Source organism: Pelmatolapia mariae, linkage group LG16_19 (assembly GCF_036321145.2).
Source record: "Pelmatolapia mariae isolate MD_Pm_ZW linkage group LG16_19, Pm_UMD_F_2, whole genome shotgun sequence".
NCBI lineage: Eukaryota > Metazoa > Chordata > Actinopteri > Cichliformes > Cichlidae > Pelmatolapia > Pelmatolapia mariae.
The window spans coordinates 43,327,926-43,350,170 of record NC_086241.1 but is presented as its reverse complement, the minus strand read 5'-3'; the positions used below and the strand labels follow the sequence as shown (position 1 = coordinate 43,350,170).

General features: G+C 39.6%; 1 protein-coding gene and 1 long non-coding RNA gene across 3 annotated transcripts in view; both read right to left on the bottom strand.

The window, feature by feature from the left end:
- Positions 1-15,027, bottom strand: part of sgpp1b (sphingosine-1-phosphate phosphatase 1b) — a 28,464-nt gene extending 13,437 nt beyond the window's left edge. The window contains exons 1-2 of the mRNA XM_063498870.1: positions 13,809-15,027; positions 935-1,024 (exon numbers count right to left, since the gene is read on the bottom strand). Coding sequence (XP_063354940.1) covers positions 935-1,024; positions 13,809-14,657 — 939 coding nt within the window. The 5' untranslated portion in view covers positions 14,658-15,027. The remainder of the gene's footprint in view (positions 1-934; positions 1,025-13,808) is intronic.
- Positions 15,028-15,707: 680 nt separating this feature from the next.
- Positions 15,708-22,029, bottom strand: LOC134645618 (uncharacterized). 2 transcript variants are annotated; one of them, XR_010096573.1, is made up of 4 exons: positions 21,828-22,029; positions 20,482-20,572; positions 19,288-19,406; positions 15,708-17,774 (listed from the first exon to the last, which is right to left on the bottom strand). It is a non-coding gene; the product is annotated as an uncharacterized LOC134645618 (long non-coding RNA). The 2 variants fall into 2 exon arrangements; XR_010096572.1 differs by having other exon boundaries at positions 19,288-19,403.
- Between the last annotated feature and the right edge of the window lie 216 nt (positions 22,030-22,245).

Genomic DNA, 22,245 nt, shown 5'->3' with positions numbered 1-22,245 from the left:
CTTGAACAACCACTATTACACAATGACATAACTAAAAGTGAACTAGAACAGACAACTTATTAAATGGTAACTTATTAAAAAAATAAAAAAATAAAACAATTACACATATCTTTCTTGTCTTAAAAACATATTCTTCTTTGTTTTTATTGCCACATGGGAGTGCGTCATACACTACTATCCCAAAAGGAGCAACAACACAGTCAATTATTTGCCTGCTGTTGCTGAATTGCTGAACCGGTAAATTGTCTGTGGTGCTGTGAGACTAGTGATCACTGTACAAACATATAAAATATAAACAAATAAATGCATCCAAAGCCAAAAACTACAACAGCCTTTTAAAAGTGTTGAAATATATTTTCTTTCTCAATAAAGATCCTCTGGTAAATGACGCTAGCATATCACACCTATGTCTGAGAGAGGGTTGAACCTTTGAAGAAAGGTCAGATTGTTGGTAGTAAAAGTAAAACAATATTGCTGTGTGAAAGGCCTACTCTTCACAGGTTCTTATATTAAAAACGAATTGACACCAAACTACTTTAGCTTGGTAAACAGCACCAAAAATGTAAGACAGACAGTGCTGGAGTTCTTACTCTAAAAGGTAAGAACTCCAGCTTTTGGGACTTCTCATTACTTCTTCAAAAAATAATGTATTACTTTACTTATTTACTCCTCTTAGTTACTTACTTACTCCTTCATTATACTCCTCATAACCATACATTTGCATTACTCTGCAACATGCCCAGAGATGACAACTTCTCACAGTTAACAGTTAACCTTAACTATGTGCCCACACACTGGTACAAATCACTACTGTTGCTGTTCGTCCAACAGACCTGCTATGATGTTTAAAAACACAAGATGATATTAAACATGTCTTTTGTTTGGCAAGACTGCAAGTCTGTGTTTGTGTGTGTAAGAGATCGATCACACTCACCAGCACCGAATGCATTCCCATGTAGATTCGGCTGGAACAAACCAGCAGACACCAGCAGAGAGCCAAGATGAATCCCAGTGTGGATGGGTACTGTGGAGGTGAAAGGAAAAAAGTTTAAAGACATCTAAAAAGCCTAAAAAGACTGAATTTATGATGGTGAAACACAGAAGCAAATAAATCTTCACATATACATACATATACATGTTTAATATTTTTACTTTACAATAGCAACTAATTATGCATGACACAATGTTTAAGGCATGTAGTGCAAAATACAAATAAAAAAACAAAGTGTATTCTGAACTGCACTGCGTGAGCATGCTTTGCTTTACATCAAAAAGTGCACCACTGTATCTGTCAGTGAGTCACTGTATCAAAGCTAACCTATCAAATTTGTGTTTATTGTTCTGTATTTGCATGTCAACAAAAGAACTCATGTCGTGGGAGTAGAATTTCATCCAGAACTTGTTCAGTTTGCAGCTTATAATGAGCCTTGATAAAATGTTGCTGTGATGTAGTGGATATGATTATCTGCTAATGTGTACCAGACTCAAATGTCCTCATAAATGTTTCAGCAATTTTGCCACTTCCTTATCAGATGTTCCTGGCCTGCAGCATTGAGAGGAGGGAGCCAAGGCGTGTTTACTTGTATAACACCTTTGAACAACACAGCAAAATAACATGCCTTATGTAAGGCATAAAATATAAAAGAAACACATAGAAATTTGAATACAGATGAATAGGATTTGAAAAAAGGAAAAGAAAAAAATAAGCTAATGGCAACTACCAACTAGCTAAAGTGTCTATCGGACATTTAAAAAAATATATAGATATATATATTTATGTTTAAGCAATTTGAATGTCAACGAAGTTTATGATACAATCTTGGTTGCCTACCATAAAGATGCAATTATGTCCAAAGTCAAAGGGCTGTTTTCTGTTGTCCCACCTGAATCAGCATTCAGGTATCGCTTGCTAATTTTAATTTCTGGAAGTTATGTTTGTAGGTGCAGTTCTATGTACATCACTAAATTTCTATTAATTTACTAATAAATACCAATTCAGTACATTTATATTCCAGTATGTACTTATTTGTAATACAAAGTTAGGAAAGCACTGTTTAAGTTGGGCCTTATGGTACCTTGCAGAGAAAAGAATGATTGCAAGTCTTTCCTTGCAGTGAGGCATCCAGCTTTTTCATTTGATGCTGGTTTTGGGTCAGTATTTGGTATTAAAAGTTACCCGAAGCCTAACTGGATCAGAGCATCCACAGATTCAGCATGCAGAAAGACTGAGAAAAGACACAATGAGTGACAGTTTGACTGGAAGAGAAGGCAGAGGATAGAGTGAGCTGCTGAGGTTTGCACACTTGCTAAAAACCTTTTGCGTTCCTTGCTGTGGATACTCTGAGTTCAGATGGCTCATATTTCCTCTCTCAGAACAGAATTACAGTACTAATCCTACAACATCACAGCATCTCCCAGCACTGTGGCCTTCAGGGGAAAATGAATCATGAGAGCTACCTGATGGTGCTTGTTGAAGGCTGATTAAACAGAGATAAGATACTGATTTATGGGGGTGACACACTTGACACCAATTTCCAGTGAATAATCCTGTGATACTGCAAACAGTTGCTCACTGCAGATGAGGCAGAAACCTTACTAAATATACAGCTATGAGACAGCTGGCTTAAACACATTCTAACAAACCTGAAAGAGCTTTTATCAGGGTTTTGTTGCATTTCTAGGGCTTTTTTTTTTTAATGACTGCCACCAGTGTGAAATTCTGGGTCATGGCACAAAACAGAGACTGATATTAAAAATACATTTTACTCCAACTTTCTCCATTTAAAATTTATGGAACCAACTGTTTTTGTAATAAAAGATATGATTTGTTCCTAACAATGTAGCTACTGCAGACAAACCACAGCTAACCACAGCAGCACCTTTATTCAAAGGTATGCTCTCACTGCAAAGTATCATATGCATATATTTGTGTATATAATTGCGGTTCATCCCTATCTTTAGTGGGGTTTTTAATTTCCACGTAGGCTGTCAGAGGGCACAAGTTACTGTGCTTTTGATTAGTTTTCATGACAACAGTATACTAACTAAACTTAAAGGCTAACCCTGCACACTAGAGATCAGTGGGTTTAAAATGAACCAAATGGCACACTAAAGCAAACCTTCTACTCACACTCAGGACTTATTTTTGTTATGCAGTGAACTTCACTAGCATCTAAATCATTGCTCTTAGTTTCCTCAGTCACGGTAGATAAAAACAGGAACCTCCTTGTGACCAGGAAACATCAGTGGTTGCCCGGTGATTGCACTGAATTCCTTTGCATTCAGCAACTGACAGCAAATAGTTGCAGTGACCAAGTGGTTTCCCAGAGGTTGAGCATGTAACACCCTCAACCACTTCTGAACTCAAGGCACTTGGACAAGCTACTAGGTTGGACACAACCTGTGTCCAAATTAAATTTATAAACACAGACATATTGCCAACTAATGCAACTGCAATTAATGTGAGTCAGTATGGGTGATTGATGAGCGCAGCTCATCTGCGATGGGTCTCTCTGCAATAGGGGTCTCGACTTAACAAGGCTGCCATCTGGTTGTACTCTGGTTACATTCCTATATATAAACAAGATTTCCAAGCAACTGTCATTTTGCACTTAAATCAATTACGTCACTATTTATCGAGCAATTTCTGTTTCAGCTCTGTGAGGTTCTTATTTGACTGAAAGTATTTTAATGTAAATATCTGTATGTAAACAGCAATTGATTTGCAACAACTTTGTGGTTTTTGCCTATTTATCACACTTAATCGTAGTATTAACTTCAACTGATTCGATCATAAACTGACAGTAGATTCTTACTGCTCCTTCATGCACCAAAGCTGCAAAGAACTGACTTTGACTGTCTACAGATCTGGTCCCCATCTTTAAAGCAAATATTTAAATGGCAACAAGACTCAAGTTCATTGCACACTGTCACAATAATTTTGGATGTGTTCTGATTTCCAACCACTGTTTTCTTTAGCGTTAACGGTGCACTGCTGCTGATGCTCTATGCAGTAAGCAAAATGTAACTGAACTGAATAGCCATAGGTGGCAACATTGGTGACAATATCCCATCCAGCTTCAAATCAGAGCTGGACTAATACCAATCTAGTGAGCGGAGTGAGTGGAGTGAGCAGTAGGCATCTTTCTTAAGGACAAAGTACAATATTGCACCAGAAAGGCGACTCTTTAAAGCATATCCTACATTTAGCAAGACTACCGCAAGACTCTTCTACAGGTGTCTTTTTAACCAGTGAGTTTTCAATTATAAACTCTAAGACCTTTTTCAAGAATGGGGTCAGCGCAGAGGGAGGTGCTGGTTGAAAAATAAAGCGCCTTTATGTGTGTGGATTAGCTGTGAAGCCAAGTCAGATGCAGGAACCCGACACACAGATTGACACTGAGACTGAGAAGAATCAGCTGAACTTCATGAGGTGGGCGGGGGCTGTGAGGACACCATCAAACACCGTTCTCTGGCTGCGCGTAAACACAAAACGTGTCTCTGGTTCATGTCTGCATATCCACTCTGGCCTCGTGTCTGTGACCACAGCAGTGGTGTGGCGGTTGCCTCATGCAAAGCTTTATGGACATGGTGTGCTTTCTTCTGTGGGTTGTGGTTCCCTGCACACTGCTCGCTGAGCCTCAGTGCTGAGTTTTCTCAGTATTCTCCCACATGACATATACTGTAAATACATAGGTCCACACACACACACACACACACACACACACACACACACACACACACACACACACACACACACACACACACACACACACAGTTCCCAAGGTGTGCTGTGTTTGACTTAGAATAGTGCCAAGATGTAAGCTGAACTGTGTTGAGGCTATGCACAAACCAAAGTTGTGAATGACATTCTCATGTTTGAACTATAATACCGCACTGTAGGACAGCCCTGACCTGATTACTGATAATACGATTTATAGTGTTTAGTTTGGTTGCTAGAAACTGCAGCTTGAAACATTTGCAGTTCAAAGTGTCAACCAGAAAAACAAAGGCTTTAACAATGTGAGCTGCTGATCTGCTAAAGGAGATTTGGAATCTTTTGAAAGAAACTATTGCTTTAGTTGCTCCCTTTTCATTTCTGACATATCAGACATAGTCCACGCTCAACTGATTACCTGATTTAGGAGCATCTATTTAACATATTTACATGACATATTTCTGAGGTGATGTCAGTCAGTAAAGGCACTTATACTCAAGTAGTTGCTAGATACTCTGAAAACCATACCTTTGGGTAACACACTTTTGGGTTGAATACGATCCAAATAACATTTCAGAGATGGACAATGTCGAAGCGCAGGGTTCAGGTTAATATTGGAGAGAAAGACCTACAAGCTGGAAAAGGCTCGGCCACACCTTTGTATAAGCATAAACAATTAAAAAAAAACTGGACAGACTTACTGCTTGAGAAAACATTAAACAGTAATAAACAAAGAAACAGTTACAGGCACTCCTCACTTTTATTATCAGTCAATCTTCCAGTTCCCTAAATCATAAACTCTTTCATCTATAAAATGATTCTCTCCTTTAGTCCATTATTCATTTCATAAAAAACACTAAAACTAGTGAAAAGGCCCTTCTGCATTTTAAAGTTATGTGTTCTCATCAGAGTAAAAGAAAAGAATATTTCATCAATTTATCAGCCGTTTACCAACATAATTACAGTTTAATCAACTACATTGGGCAACTAAGCATCATCTAAAGCCTGAAGACTTCCAACTTACATTTATAGTCTCACTGGACACTTTGTTCCACACACCTGTTCAGCTGATTTTTAAATGCAAAAATCAAATCAGCCAATCACATTTCTACAACTCACTGCATCTAGGAACGCAAACATGGTCAAGACAACCTGCTGAACCTGATCAGAAGGGGGAAGAAAGGTGATTTAAGTGATTTTGAACAATGGCATAGTTGTTGGTGCCAGATGGCCTGGTCTGATCTGCAGACATCAACCGCCGCTTGGGTTTAGAGAACAGTCAAGAGTGTTTCAACTGATAAGAAGGATTGTGTCATTATAAGGAGTCATAATGACAGCATCAATATAAAGACTCACAAATGTCAGCAAACTCCTGGAGAGAGATTGCAGAAACTATCAGGAATTGATGTAAGTGAAAGTAGTAGAAAAACACAAGGGACAAATATGTTTATGTTATGTGTCCCAGTTGAAAAAGCCTACAAGTCTATCTCTTCATGCATTTCTTCTTCCTCTCATCAGGAGTAGTGCTGTTTTGTTTTCGTTTGTGCCACACAGAAGGCCCCACAATCGATGAATCAGCACTATCAATCATATCATAATATATATACATGGCCAGTGAGCCCAGTATCAATTCTTACACCAAGTTTAAACAATTATAGTTCAAACCTGGTGATCATAATAAAATAATAAATACTTTTAATAAATAAATAAATGTATTATTTTATAATAAAAACATTATTATAAAAAATAATAATTTTCAAAAAGATCATTGATACAGTTTATTAATTTCATTTGGTGAATAGCATTCCTTGTTTGATTTGTTTGTTCCCTGACTTCCTGTCATTTTCCAAAAAGTGCAAAACAGCTTGTAAAGCTCAAGCTGCAGTTAGGAAATGCTATACTGTTAAACTCATTCATGCTGGCAGGAAAAGCTGCAATGCTCCCACCTTATGTTCCTGCTTGAAGACGGAAGTCTCACACAAAGCCTGTTGTTTGTGTTCTGAATCAACTGGACAACATCACAAAACTTGCTAACAGCCATTCACTAACTTCTGCAGTATATACAGCACTCTTTTTCCACAGCTAATATTATAGCCTATTACAAATTCCACCATCAAACTAGTTTGTTTCCCTCTTTAGCCTTCTTTAAATCCTTCAGTCCTCCTCCTTCTTACACTTTACTGTATTAATCCCCTCTCCGTGTCTCTAAACACTTCAGGGCTTTCTCTGTGTCGTGTCCTCTAGTCTAATTTTACTTAATCTCCTCTCATTCACTATCTAATCTTTTCTCTTCTTCCTCGGCTCAACCTCATTCTCTTCTCTTCTCAAACTGCTTCTGTCCATTTCTTCATCAACTCCTTCAACTTTGATCTACAGTGTCTTCCATAGAACGACATCTGACTCGAGTTACTGTCTGAGCAGGAGGAGGGTGGTGGGATGGGAGGACTGAATGGCTGCGGTCCATCTAAATCCAAACATTCCTGCTCTGCTTAGACAAGTCAACCAGGGAAGCAGAAGGAAACTTCACAGAGAGGCTAGCAGCAAAGAACAACTGGAGGGATGGATGGGCTAATGGTATTAACGACAACTCTGAATTGCAGAAACATGCTATAAACCTCTGGGGCTTATTTTCCATAGTTTCTTTTTCCTTTTTAAACAGATTTCTGTAAAGTGATGACACCACCCAACGTCAGAGACAAGCCGATGCTCTTAATGAATCACAAGTCACACTACACAACAGGGGAAATTACAGTAGCTGATTAGCTGGTTAGCTGGAAAATGACAAGATCTGTATATATTAAGCTAGATTTTCTTACTGTGTGAATTGAAAGCGCCTGAAAATGTAACCAGATTTTTTTGTGGCTAAAATAGCAAAACTAACATGGCCAGGCAGCTGGTGCCACCAGATGTCAAAACATCTAAAAGATGAAAGCTTTGGACTTCACTTGACGTTCTGTAACACACACAACACAAATATTAGTGTGAGAAAATTCTTCTTCATACACCAACTGAGAACCAGCTTGCATAATTTTCAGAAATTTACAAGCCTGGAAAATTTCAGTGTTAGACCTTTTTAAACCCCCAGTTAAGGGGAACACTGAGAAGAAACATGAGAAGAAAACAAATGCATGAATCTGATTCAAAAGGTGAGACAGAGGTCAACATCTTATCTGGTGTTGCACACAAGCGAGTCAGCAGTTTGTATTGTTTGGTGCTGAATAGAGTTTGGCTTGTTCAGAGCGTGTAGTGTGAAAGAAGTTTTTCAAACTTCATACACGTTTCAAATTTAGGCTGTCAAACACAAAGAGAGCTGTAGTGACAGTAAAGATAAAAGCAGAGTCCCAGACACTAAATCAGTCTTATCTCAGTTGTTCACTGGAAGGTCAGAGGCCAGCTCTCCTGCTCTGGCTCAGACAGAGAGGCCGAGTGTAGTAAATCAGTACTAACTCTGCTGTGATTTCAACCTCAAAAGACAGCAATCCCAATCCCACCTATTTCACTTTACAAATCCTCACATTTCTCTCTGTAAATGACCCACACGACAGAATATACTGTCCAAGGCTTGTGGTTAATGATTATTTTCATTATCAGTTAGGCTGCTGATTATTTTCTCAATTATTTCGTCTATAAAATGTCAGCAAAAAGTTTTTCAGGTCACATCTTCAGATTTTTTAACCTACAGCAGGGCTTGCAAAATTTCAAAATCCCTGGTAGCCCTTCGGGCAGAGACTCTTCAGTTTTTGGTAGGCCAAAATAAATTTAAGTAGCCCGAATAAAAAAGGGAGCAATTTTTTTATGTTTTGTTTCCTGTTTTGTTTCCGTTACAATATTATACTTTAATGTATAATATTGTAACGGAAACAAAACATTAATCAAAAAATTGTTGAAACACAAATTACAATATTGTATAAAAATTACAATCATCAACTCAAATACTTGGTTGTAATTGAACAGAAATTTCTATGAACTTGTAAGAACTGTACAACAGGAATCAGTCTGTGTCAGATCCTGAATTTGAAATTTCCACTGGAGTCACGGGTAAGAGGCAAGTGGAACCAAGATCTAGGACATTTGCTTTTTGAAGTTTGCAAAGACTGCTAAATTTTGCCAGTGGTAGTTCACTCTTTGCAACATAGTAGGCTGTCCTTAACAGATTTTTCAGGTTGATTTTTAGTATGTTATTTACAGACTGAGCAATAATCCATTTCTTGCATTTCTCATGGGTTCTAATGGGGGCCTTTCTTAAAATTACTGGTCCCAGTAAAAAAGGCACTTGTCAACTCAGAAATCGAGGGAAACCAACAACACACCCGGCAGAACATTATGTTATTTACACGGGTGCACATAAGTGGTCCGCATGTGCGCATTCGCTGTCACAATAAAAGACGCGCACCAGATAAGAAGTTGCAACGCGCGTTTGCGTCCATATAAAAGGCACTGTTTTTGTCCGCTAGAGTGGGATTTTCATGGCACATTCTGCACCAAATCTCTGTGCATTCATCATTTGTTTGAAGCCAGCTCACCTCCTGCAACCACTTTTCCTAGAATACGCGCTTCTTTTGTGGTTCGGACTCCATCTGACATTTCTTTGGAGGTGGAGGAACACCAAAGTAATTGCTTAAAGGAGCTTCTTCGACATCTTTAAGAGTTCTAAACAAATGTCTGTCCTCCTCCAGAAAATCTTATGGACGCAAACACGCGTTGCAACTTCTTATCTTGTGCGCGTATTTTATTTTGACAGCGAATGCGCACCTGCGGACCACTTATGTGCACCCCTGGTTATTTAGCTTGTCATATTCCAGCCACAGAAATTCTTTTGTCCATGAAACCATAAAGCTGCACTTTCTTTTTGCCTTATAGTCTGATTTGTCATAACTTTTCCGTTTTGTGGTAAGCTTTTCTTTGGCTGTCACTTCTTCACCCTGACCGGTCTTATTTGGCTCAGCAGAACTAAAATATATATCCTGCTGCCTTTACACACGCACTCACATAACGCTCAGCGATTCTCTGCGCGATCAACCTCTCACATGTTTAAGCTTCCTGCGGGAGATTTCACTTGTCATGTTTGATAGTAAACTAACGATTGATAAGACGATGTCAGAGGAATTGGTGCGCAAATTATAGTCACTCAGCAATCAGTACTGTCGCTCTCTATACACAGTTCGCGCGATTGCAAAGTGAAAGCAAAAAACAAGCGCAAATTCAAATGCGATTTCAATATGTCACATATAGGGCTGCTCGATTATGGCAAAAATGATAATCACGATTATTTTCACTGAAATTGAGATCTCGATTATTTGATGATATTTATTTAACAATAACAATGTATTGAATAATGGCTTTAAAGATTGTCAAAAATAGTATAAAATAGTGTGCAAATACTGATAACAGTGCAAATGTTTGCAATATAAAAAATAAAATGTAAACATCTATGTTTAGTGAACTTTGCCATGTCGCTCTGTGGTGCAGCTAGGACACCAAAGTTTACACACTATGTCTACTTGATCCACGTCTGACTCCGCGAACCCATAATGTTTCCACACCACTGAAGGGTTTTTTTTTACCTCTCTTTTCAACCAACGGCAGTCACTCTCCTCTCCAAATAACTTCTGCTTAGCTTTCCGAGCTTCCCTCTGTTAGCTCCTCTTAATTGTTGTGCCGCGTGTTCGAAACGCAGAGAGGTGCGCTCGATTTGCCACACGGAGCAGCGCGAGAGTAAAGCACGAGGGAGGTGCTAATAATCGGCTCAGTCATTTTTAATGATCGTTGAAAGCCCAGATCGTAATTTAGATTAAAATTCGATTAATTGAGCAGCCCTAGTCACATATTGACAGTGGTTCACCGATGCCAATGACATATTTACCCAGCTACATTTCCGAAAGAATGCAAAAGCATTGACATATATTTTTCCTTCCTATGATAGCCCGAAGGGCAGGGCAGGGATAGATTCTGGTAGCCCGACTGGAAAAATCGCTAGCCCCGGGACGTCGGGCTAGCGATTTTGCGAGCCCTGTACAGTCCAAACCAAAACTTTCAGATTAGCGTCACATATGACAAAGAAAATCCTCACATTTGAGAAGCTGTGATCATGAAATGTTTAGCATTTTCGTAAACAAGATGAGAGGACTTTAATGAGGACTGTACACTGACCACAGCCAGAGTAGGATTTAGTGACGAGTCCGTGCAGAGCAGTTTCCTTGAGCAATACTGCCTTAGACATGCAGTTAAATGTAGATAAGCAGTCCTGCAATCAGCAAGAACCACTTCAGATAAATGTACTTCATCCTGTCATTTAACCTTGGTAAATGGACTATATAGTGTGCAGCAGAGCTAATGGTGAGAGTTTTTCATATACACTGGTATTTTTGTTTATATTAATAAAACAGAAGAGCTCATCTTTGTAACATGTAGATAACCACTGTCAGCAAAAAAAGCTCTCGGTAATCAAAAAGCAGGCTATGCAAATCAACCTATCATATCCTGTTCACTGGAATAGGCAGATGTCTTTATGTCCTATGTTAATAGTTAATCGTTTGAGAACAACAACAACTAGTATACTCATAGAAAATCAGCAGCAGCTATAGATATATCATTCAGAGATTAATCAGCTGTTCAAAGGATTCTTTAGTCTTGTTTTGTTGATCGGCTCATTAGGTAATTGCTCAGTGGTAATTGCACTTGACTTTCAGGTTACACTTTTTCATATTTCATATCGGGGAGCCATAAAAAAAAGTTGTCGAGTGTCTTCTATTTCTTTCTTTTTTTTTTAAATGAATCAAACAGTCGTCCCACAGCTTGTCGAGCACGTTCCTCACTGTGTGGATGCACAGTAAGACAACAGAAGTGGACTCACAGACTGTGGTTTTGTTTTGTTTTTTTACAGACTGGACACAATGTGGTGTTGTTCCTCCAGACTGAATAGGAGGAGATGAAGGAAACAATAACAGAAATGGCTTGTTAAAACAGAATTTCAGCATTAATGTTATTCAAATGATTTTGGAGCATTTTAAAATGTTTTTAAAATTTTAACAATGCCAAAAAACAGAAAGCTGAATATGGGCTTTCAGCTAATTATCATCAGTTGTGTAACTACTGATCTGCATAACTGATGCTGCTGACAAGGGACTTTCATTATCACGTTACCTTTTGCCAACTTCCTCACTTTTGCAATAATCATTTAAGTATTAAAACGATTACTCCAAAGTCACAGAATTGTTAAAAGACTATTAAAAGTCACAGAATTGCCCAAAATCCAAGATGGGCAATTCTAAAACATTAGCTGCTTATTTTATCCAACCAGCAGAGTAATATCAGAGAAAATTAGCAAATATCACATCATCAAAACTGGTAATGGACTTTCTGAGCTTTCTTTTTAGCTGTGTTAGGAGCGTTTTTCTCCATCGGGTAGTCAATTGTAGTCAGGCTTTCAGTCTTTGCTGTAACTATAGCAAGCATGATTTCATGCAGTAAATTACCCAGTCAAGAGTCAGCTTTTGTCTTCATGCAGCTTCCACAGTCACCCCACAGCTGCTGTCACTATATCCACTGACCCAACAGCTCATTAATTGTTAATGATGGCACTTCAGAAGACTGACTTCAGAGGGCAAAGTCTCAGTGACATTGTAGAAAAGACTGGCACGTGATCACATGGGTTGCGAATAGCAAAAGGGTGCATGGTCAGGTGATTACATGGAGGATCATAGGTCTGACATCAAATTACAGACATGTATAAAATAAGGACATAGCTCCCAGGTCTAGAAAGTGAAGCTAATGGCAAAGTGCCTTCAACATGCATTCAGTGTGTTAGACAGGAGGGGGCTTTGTGGTAGTAAAAAGAAATCTGATTGAACAGAAGTCTATGGGGAGATGGCTTTCAACGCTCACGATCTAGGCCTTTAGTAAACATATTCTTGATGCATTTATGAGCTCCACTGCTAGTTTTAGTTCTTACGGAGTACAATATTATGTCCATTTTGACAATTATGGTGCCCATTCGAGTCAAAAGGAACTAAGCGCTGTATACTTTGGGGCACGCCTATCTTATAATTGACAATTTGCTAAAATATGAGCATGCTGTGTCTCAGTTTCAGCTGAATTGCTGGTTTTGCAGGTTAAACTTAACTGTGGACAGTTTTCACTATTTCCTAAACTTGGACCCAACTAATGGAATAAATCCACAAATTTGGGCTCATTACATACACATCGGAATTTGTACATATCTGGTAAAAAACAAAATGCCAGCGGGAGTATCTGGAGCTCTGCTATTTTGCCATTATCTCACAACTTAGAATATGATATGATCCAGTGTCTTCATTGTAAATTCTTAGTTTGTGAAACACTTTGCTGCTTTAAATACTACATAAATCCATTTTCTTCTGCTTATCCAAGTTTATCCTATCCCTGCTGAGGCAACAGGCAGGGTACACCCTGGATAGTTTGGCAGTTTGTCACAGGGCTAACACAGAGAGACACAAGATACAACCCCACTGCCTGCATGTGTTTGGACTGTGGGAGGAACTGGGAGTTTCTGGAGGGAAAGCAAGTAATTAATAATAGTTTAGATTTGAGTAAAGCTGTTGCACTGTACTGCAAATAAAAATATATTAATAAACAGTATATAAAAAAATTTGAATGTATATAATTAAAAAATTTTAATGTTGGTAATCAAGTAATAAGCAGATATGTTGTATAATTTAACAAAAGCTACAGAAATTAATTGTTTTTTCATCTTCTTTTGACACAAAACCCCTTTTAATAAAATATTAGATAGATATATATATAGAGTCGTGTCTGCAGCAGGTGTGCGTGCAGTTTCCAGGGTTGCAACAGAGTACATTAAATGAGGGATGAAGATTCGATTTTACCCACGTGGCAGAGTTTCTGTCGCTCCACCTGCGTTTCCTGTGCTCTCAAATGAACCCTAACATTTCACTTGCGTATAAGGAAAAATATGCTGTCAAAATATTATAAAATATGACAAAGCCAACTTCCTTCGTCTTTTTCACTGAAATTAAGAGGAAGTGGCTCCAAACCACTTCTCTTATATCCAACGGTGTGACATCCAGTTTGTGTGTGTGAAAAGGGACTTTACCTCCCAACGGCCGTAGGTCATGAAGTACAGGGCGAAGGGGATGGCTGTGCCGGACATGGCGTGCGTGGACGGCATGCTGTACTCGGAGTTGTAAAACACCTCCACTTTGACCACAGGCGGTGAGGCCGGTCGGGACCAGCCGAGCACATCCTTGGTACACTGTCCCAGGTACATGACCCAGACCCACACCATGATCAGTCGCCTGCTGACGAAGGCGTCCACGTTCCACGTTATGAATGGGAAGAAAGTGATGTAGAAAGTCTCGTTTCCCAGCTCGGTTCCGAAAGTGAAGAGATAGTACAAGAAGCGGTTGTCGATCAGGAACTCCTGCCCGTCGTCGCCCGTTAGAGAATTCTTGCGGAGTGGCTTTACCTTGCTGCTCCGTGGGGGACCCAAGACTCCTCCGACCTGGCTCTCCTCACAATCGGCTGCCCGGGATAAATCTTGCGCGGACCCGCTGCGGACGCCCGGTCCCGCGAGGCTGCTGCCCACACCAACCCTCTCTCCCCCGGCGGTCGCCGCAGACACCGCTGTCCCGTTCTGTGACGGGGTTTCACCTTCATCTTTAAAGTTATTAGCAACGTTAGAGTCCGCAATCCTTCTCCGAAGCTTCGCTGACGCCGTTTGCATTTTCTCTCCTTCCCCAGCTCCTACATTGGACAAGTTTTCACGGTCATCCTCTCCGGCGACGCGATGATGACAAGCGCCGTTGTTGTGCGAGTGAGCCCGGTCCGCTACCTTGCTGCTGCCGGTGGTCGTAAACGTGCCCCGTACCCCGCAAATGTTCTGAAAGCGGGCGACAAGGTGAGGGTCCTGGAGGCAGTGGCATAGCTCTTTCATTTTCTCCATGTTTTAATTCCCTCTGACGACTCCCACGTAGTCGAAGAAACGCGTACTCCGTTACTTTCTCCGAACTGTGGATGCTAGCTCCCCGGCTAACGTTAGCGAGCTAACCCGTACATCATGGCAGAGCGGCACTCAAAGGTGAACCCTTGAAGCATTTGCAAACGGTAGAAAAAATCTGACAACAACTTGAGTCGTTTTAAAATAAGAAATCCCGTTTTCAGTTGAACCGTATCGGATAAAAAGAACCGGAGGGCTCCTGCCGTTCGTCTGAGCCTGGATGCGATAAACGTTCCGCTATGTGCAACTGTCAGATCCACGAGAGGTCCGTGGAACGCGCCTTCCCCGTTGCCTTCAGGTGCTGCATGACATGTCACAATCTTTCCCCAGTCAACTTCAGAACGTACAGAGATTTAGGACCAAAGTCGAGATCGGACAGCCACTGAAGTAACAGGAAGCCGCTTAGATCGCTTTAGATGCAGTAATCAGGACGTTGATTGACAATGAGCAGTTTTAAATAAAGCAAAGCGCTGGGAATCTGCCAAGAAGGAAAGGAGACCACGATCAAACAGAGGCTACACATATATCACAATAGATGTTTTTTTTTCTTTTTAAAGTCTAGAAATACTGGATCATATTTAGTTTGTGTATTTAATAATTCTTCTCGTATATGTAAAAAATATCTTAAAGTGAAATATGCGTTTATAACTCAGTCATTGCTTTGTGGGTGCAGAAACGTAACTGCTCTCCAGTTCATAAAGGCTTGAAATTAAATTGTGCAAAGTTCTAGTTTACAGACCATAATATTTAAAAGTTGTGCTTTATCAAATGACGTAATTATGTTCTGTTACAAACTCTCTGCAGAGGTGACGGTTGCTGATGTGAGGATGTAAAGTCTGTCTTTGTTAGGAGCACTTGAAAGCAACGGTGGTTCCGGCGCGCACGCACAACACTCAACGGAACTGTAAACGTCATGGCGTGACGTGACCGCGCTTTGTTGATAGAGAGGTCGAAAAATTAAAAAATGAAACAAAAATGTCACATTACATACTTTATTTGATAATCAATCACATGAAAAAAGTTTAACGGCCCTTTTTCAAAATAGTTTCTTAAATACAGACTATTCATATTCATCAAAATATAAATTCTTGATTTAAAATATCAAGCTTCTCTTTAATAGTTGCCTTTAGTTTGTCATTGTTGTTTTACCTTATTTTACTTTATTTTTCCATTTAAGTGATTGTTATCAAGATGCACATTGTAAAAATCAGTAAAACTCCTGGATAGACACTGAACACACGAAAAGACACAGAAGAAGGATGGATAATTAATCGCTGTTGTCATAGAGCAGGTAAGTCGGCTTTATAAAGCACCAATGTGCCGTGTTAAATAACCTATTTTCTGACCACTTTAGCAAACCTTGGTCCTCTGTGAAAACACTACTGGTGCTGGAACCATAGTAAGGAAAAAAATGGAATGCAACATCAAGTTAAAGGCCTTCTGGTCTCTGAAATCCAGCATTAAAACACCACGAGGCTGAAATGCATTCACAAAAGCAATATTTGGTATCAGAAAAAAACTATTTTGACTTCATAGAACTGACAAAAAAAAATTTCCTCCTTTTTAGATAGCAAAAAAAAAACTTTTATATTTAGGTATTTACTGCCACTAGCATTATCTCTCTTTATTATACATATATGTATAATCTGGGATATTTAGACTATGCAGACTACAGGTTGGTGCTTAGTATGGTAATAATAGTGTTTGCCAACAGTTATAACTCATTTGAAAATGTGTTAAATGTTTGCTATATTGTATGTTTCAGCAGATGTTATAATTGTTGACAAATCTCTTTACATCTATAGTGGGTTATAATCTGTATATAACATCTATTAATGCTAAATCAGAGTGAGGTTTAAAGTAAGCATTCCTCTGTTTTCTTATTTGAACACAGACTACTAAGAAATGCTTTGAGATAATCTTTTTTCGCCAGCAGAGGGCAGCAAAGTGCTGCAAAATGAAAACATAATCACGGGACATCGACCACAGAGAGAAAACAGTCTTCCCACAGGCAGTAAACGCACCCCGGGGGAATGAGTGCCTTGAGTTCTTCATAGCATTAGAATTCACACGATCCAGGGAATGTTACACAGAATATTTCATAAATCACACAGTAGCATAAAAAGATAACAGAAGCACATCAGCAAATATTCTCCACGCAAGCCAAGGTGCATCAAAAGTAGCCAGCAGTCTGTAAATCCCTGAATGCGCTCACAGTTTACATGAGCAACAGTAACAATAAAAAACAATAATACTACAGCTGCAAAGAATTAAAAAAATGCTGCCTGCTTAGAGTCTCTTACATTTGCACAAACAATAAATAGCAGTAATGCTGCAGCAGAGTTTAATATCAACACTCCTGAGGCAGAAGAAGAAAATGGTCTCTCAGATTCTTGAATCCACCACTGCTTCTCAGCAAGGTGACGAGAAGAGGCGACGTCCTGCTGATGCACGAAACAGAGCCTGCGACACATTCCCCTCAAAGCATTTTTAGTGAACAGGGAGAAAAACAGCAGCAGCAGCAGCCTTCCTCCTGCTGGTTGGAGCAAACAGTGCGAGTCCACATGCCTGTGACATGAACCGACGCTGCAGTTCCCAGCTTTGAAAAGAGGCCTGGCGGTGAGGAGCAGAGAGTCAGCCATTGTCATCCAGGTTGTACAGGAGGACCTGGTGGTTTGGGGTGAGGCCCGGGCAGGTACCCAGGCTGTACAGGCAACCAGCTGACGGGTAACACGGCACCAGCCGGTAGTGCTGCAGCTCCTCCAGGCCAAAGCCCGGGGAGCAGCAGTCTGTCACCAGCACCTTCACTCTCTTCCTGTCTGGGTACATCAGCCTCCGCTGCCCCCTATCCCCGATAACCCCCTCCTCTTCTTCCTCTTCATCTACTTCATCTTCTTCTTCCTCCTCCTCAGCCTCCAGCTCCTCCTCCTCATGGTGGATTTTTCTCAGCAGGTTGTTGATGAGGACGGAGCGCCTCAGGTAGGCCTCAGGATCTTCCAGGAACCTTAGCTTCTCCAGGGACAGCCTCAGGATGCAGCTCCGGTCCTCCTGCAGTATCAAGTGCTGCAAGTGGCAAACGTGAAGGCAGCAGATCAGTTTGTGTCTTTACATTTTTTTTTATTTTGACAATTTATACTGAGAATTTTCAAAAAACATCAGAAAAAAGATGTTTTTTAAAATTATTATTACTGAAGGTGTTTTAGCGTACATTAAAAAGGGGGTTGAATGTGGTTTTAAACAGCAAACTTTACCTTTGTAACATAATGTGTTTTATAATTGACCTATTTAAAATAAAGTTAGCTGGAGATATTTTCCCTCTCCTGCCTTCATTTAATCCCATTGTATTTTTTATGTAAAATTGTTTGAGTTTACCTCTCTAATACACACAATCAATTATCTATGTAGACATGTAGAAAAAGGGTTTCCATCCAGTTTGCTTAGTTTGTCCACCTTTCGTGATTAAACTGCAGTTGTACTTTAAAATTGTAAAGCAAGCAAACTTAAATGAGAAGATTTCAAAAATGGAACATTTCTGTTAAACAAATCTTTGATAGTCTTCCTAAAAAATGCTTCTGATGGCTGTTGCCCACAAAGTTTCTAAATAGCCTTTTCCAGGAGGCAATGGGAGAACGCACATTTTGAGCACCATCCTTAAATAAAACTGTCCAATACTTGAAATACTTTTGTAATGTTTAATGCTGCTATTTTTGAACATAATCCTGTAGTTTTTTACTGCATTACAATTACTTGGCAGCTTTAGCTAGTCTTTAAAGCGCTTCCAACATATGGTGCTTTTATTATGAAGTGAAACTCTGAGCTGAGACAGGAAATGATTGACCGGAATAGAAGGGCAAAAGTGCGTTATCATAGAAAAATTGGACAAATCTCACATTTTTTTTAGCTTCTCAAAAAGTGAACCTTGGGTGTTTTTCCTCTAAGTGATTAAAAAATAGACCGTAAACTGAAAAAAATAAGCACCATGATTGTGACTTTGGCTAAGTGATGTCATTTATTAATTAATTTAATTAATTATTAATGAACATATATATATATACATATATATATATATATATATAGCTGCAGTTCACTGAGCTGGAACAGGGAACTAGAATATTTTCCCAATTCCTGATTATACTTGTATATATTCCTAGGTATCATTTTTTATTGCACAACTTTTATTTGTAACATATTATTTTTGTAGAACTGCATTCATGTCTGAAATGCATAAACCTTTAGAAGCAGAGTGAACACTTTAGGTATTCAAAGCAGAGAAACAGTGGAGACTGTGTAGGATGCTGTAATGAAGTTGAAGGATGTGATGAAGGCCAGCTAATAAAGAGTGAAACCGTTAAAGTGATGGAGAGAATTGTGAATGTCGAGAATGCACAGAAGCAAAGAAAGAAGACAAAAGAAGGAAGAGGCAGTAGAAAAGAAGCAATAAGCCAGAAACATTTGGCGAGCCTGTTCAGCTATGAAGTCACCAAACGTTTCAGCTGTTGTATTAAGGTCTTTCAGGCACAGAAAATCAAGTCACGCTGGCATGAAAAGAACAAAAGAAGAAGAAAAGAACACGTACTTTTTGAAAATATCCATGTAGGCCTCGGTGTAAATCCTCCTCCTCCGCATATTTCCTCTTGAAGTAAGCAACTTTCGACGTTGTTGAATGGTTTGGTCTCTCTCACGGGGAAGGAGCTGCTGGAGGCAACCACACAGAGATCACTGCTTTCTACCGCCACCACAGCACCACAATCATAATGTGCTGAAGCCTCTGTGTTACACTGAGGGGATTTCACTGGCTGGTTTTAACTTGAGTGCTTATCGAGAGCAAAAACTGCTTCCATGTGATATAAGGTGAATGTTGGTCTCTGTATTCTTGGATTAAAGCTGGTGATAATTATCTACATCACCAAAATCCAATATATGTACATTTTTGCACAGACTGCAAGACAGCTCAGCCTCTCAGGACAGACTTAAAGACTGAAACCACAGCTTTGCTTTGGTTATTGAGTCATTGTGGATACGGTTTTTTTGCTCCCACAGTTGTTTTGCAGATCATGCACGCGTGTTTGTCATATTTTGCCTCCTTTTCAGGTCATTCCTCACTCTCTGTGGTCAGATTTCATCCCATCTCTGGTTAGTTTAGGGTTTATTTCTTTTTTCATGTGTTTTTGAGGTCATTTCTTTACTTTTTCAATCCTCTAACACTGCATATGGCAATGCTCTATGGTACTTTACAGTTATCCGTGTCCGCTTTATTGGTTTTGTATCATTTTCTATTGATTTAATGTGTCTCTCTGTCTACCTGCAACAGCTGGTCCCTTTCTTCTTCTGGTCATTTTCATCTTTGTTTAGTTAGTTTGGGTCACTTTGTGGCATTTCTTTAAATTTATTTAATGTGTCCATATTTTTATGTAACGTTTTCTCTCTTTTTAGGTATTTGACTCAGTTGGTTTTTATATTTTTAAGTTTGTGTTAGATTTTGTTCGTGATTTGAATGTATTATTTTAAACAAATAAGCGTGTATTATTTTGCCATGTATTATTACCAATTTTATTTTCAGTAATTTTATTATTTGAAAACTTTCCTTTCTGCCTTTGCTGCATTCAGTCAATGGTTGTGATGCACACGGCCACTAGAGGTCATGTCCAGTTAATGTAATCTATGGAAAGGTATGAGCTATAAACATTAAGAGAGCAGACTTCTGTCACATCACTCTTAATTCCTGGTTGAGAGATGTTGGTTTGCAGGAAGAGACAGAAGGTTTGATTACCTGCTGCCAATTGGGCCACGGCCGATTCAGCTCTCAGACCGGAGTTTAAATCAGAGCTGAGCTGATCCTCCACATCGCCCTCAGACTCCTGCTGGAAAACATACACACACAGACAAATGAGTATCAGCAAGGACCAAAACATCAGCACACAAACAAAGAAGCTTCACGTTTGATCACATTTAATCTTTCGCGTTCTTCACCTGGAGTTTTTGCAATGAACCAATCACATCGATTTTTTTTCTATACATTGTCATTTGCATCTAAACAGTGATAAACCTGCACAACATGAACTATGAGTTCATGTTGGGGCATTAATAAAACATCTTTCAGATGTATACGTTCCCACACTACAGCACCCACACACTGTATGTGCAACGTACAATGTCTGATCTGATCCTTTAATGTTGTTACACGATGCTGCATTTTTGGCGAAATGTATCTAAAGATGCTGCTTCCGAAATCCGCTCATTTGAATTTAAGAGAGATCAAAAGAGAGGAGGAGAGATAAAAGGGTTGAATGCGTGCGCATGTGTGGGTGATGTTATTTAAAATGCCATAAATCAATCATAAACACAGAGTGGGAAGCTTTACGTCGTGAAACATTCACACCGGCTCCCCTGAAGCTGCTGTGGTGACTCACGCAGTTTCTATCGTCCAACTGCATCCCGAAAATGATCCATGGTGATGGATGCATAAGCAGAGGGAAAGAGAGAGAGAGAGATGGAGGCTGCGTGGGAAGTGTGTGTCAGTGTGCTTGTGCGCATTCTGCCTGCTGTCTTTTCTTTTGCTGAAAATAATTTCGCTAAAAGCGGAATATGTTGGAGCAGGAGGTCAGGAGTTTTACAATCTGAAGAAGATTTGGCAAATAACAAAAGCTCTTTTTTTAATGACTTGCATCAAAAACCTTTTGCCAGCTGAAGTCAACAGTTTGCAGCTCAGACAGACACAGGTACCAGTCTTCTTTCTGAAGCAAAAGCAGCACTTGAAGATGTGAGTATATTTAGGATTAAAAAGAGAAAAAAAGAGCAGCTTCTGTAATAATAGTGAAGATCCCTGCATTTACTTACATCCCCAAAACACTCCTAAATCAAGATGCCAGTCCTTCATCACATAGAGTTTAAATATTTATATTATTATTATTATTATTATTGTTCAATGAAGAGCATATGCATTGTTTGAACTCCCTTTCTCGTTTATTTCAGTTGATTTCTACCCGAAGTAAAAAACAAAACAAAACCACATTTCAATAAATGAACGCCTTTAATGGACACTTTAGGGAAGAAACAGCTGTTTTGCTAAAAATTTTCCACCAATACATCAATTATAATTAAGCGACGGGTTCTTACCTTTAAATAATTTTGTCGAGCAGCAGTTTTTAAAGCCTCCTTTCCTCTGTCCACCGTGATGTCCTTTCCTGGGTGCCTCATCCACCGTACTCGCAGCGATCTAGCGCTTCTCCAGCTCGCCTGCAGTCACAGCCTGTGTGGGTTCAAACAGAAACACAGACGGGTGGACGTTCGCAGAGCTCGAGCTCCTGTCGGGGTGAGACGCTCGCTCCTCTCCAGACTCCTAAAATATCCCGTTCACAGCAACAGGAGACAACACACTCCGCTCAGCGCCTGCCCTCATTGGTCCTGGCGGAGGCAGATGTTTTCTGTTGCTAAGAAACAGAGTAAGCGCGGTGATGACGTTCCAGCATCAGTCCAGCCGACACACGGTTTTCGCGCTTTTATTTATTTATTTATTTATATATATATATATTTT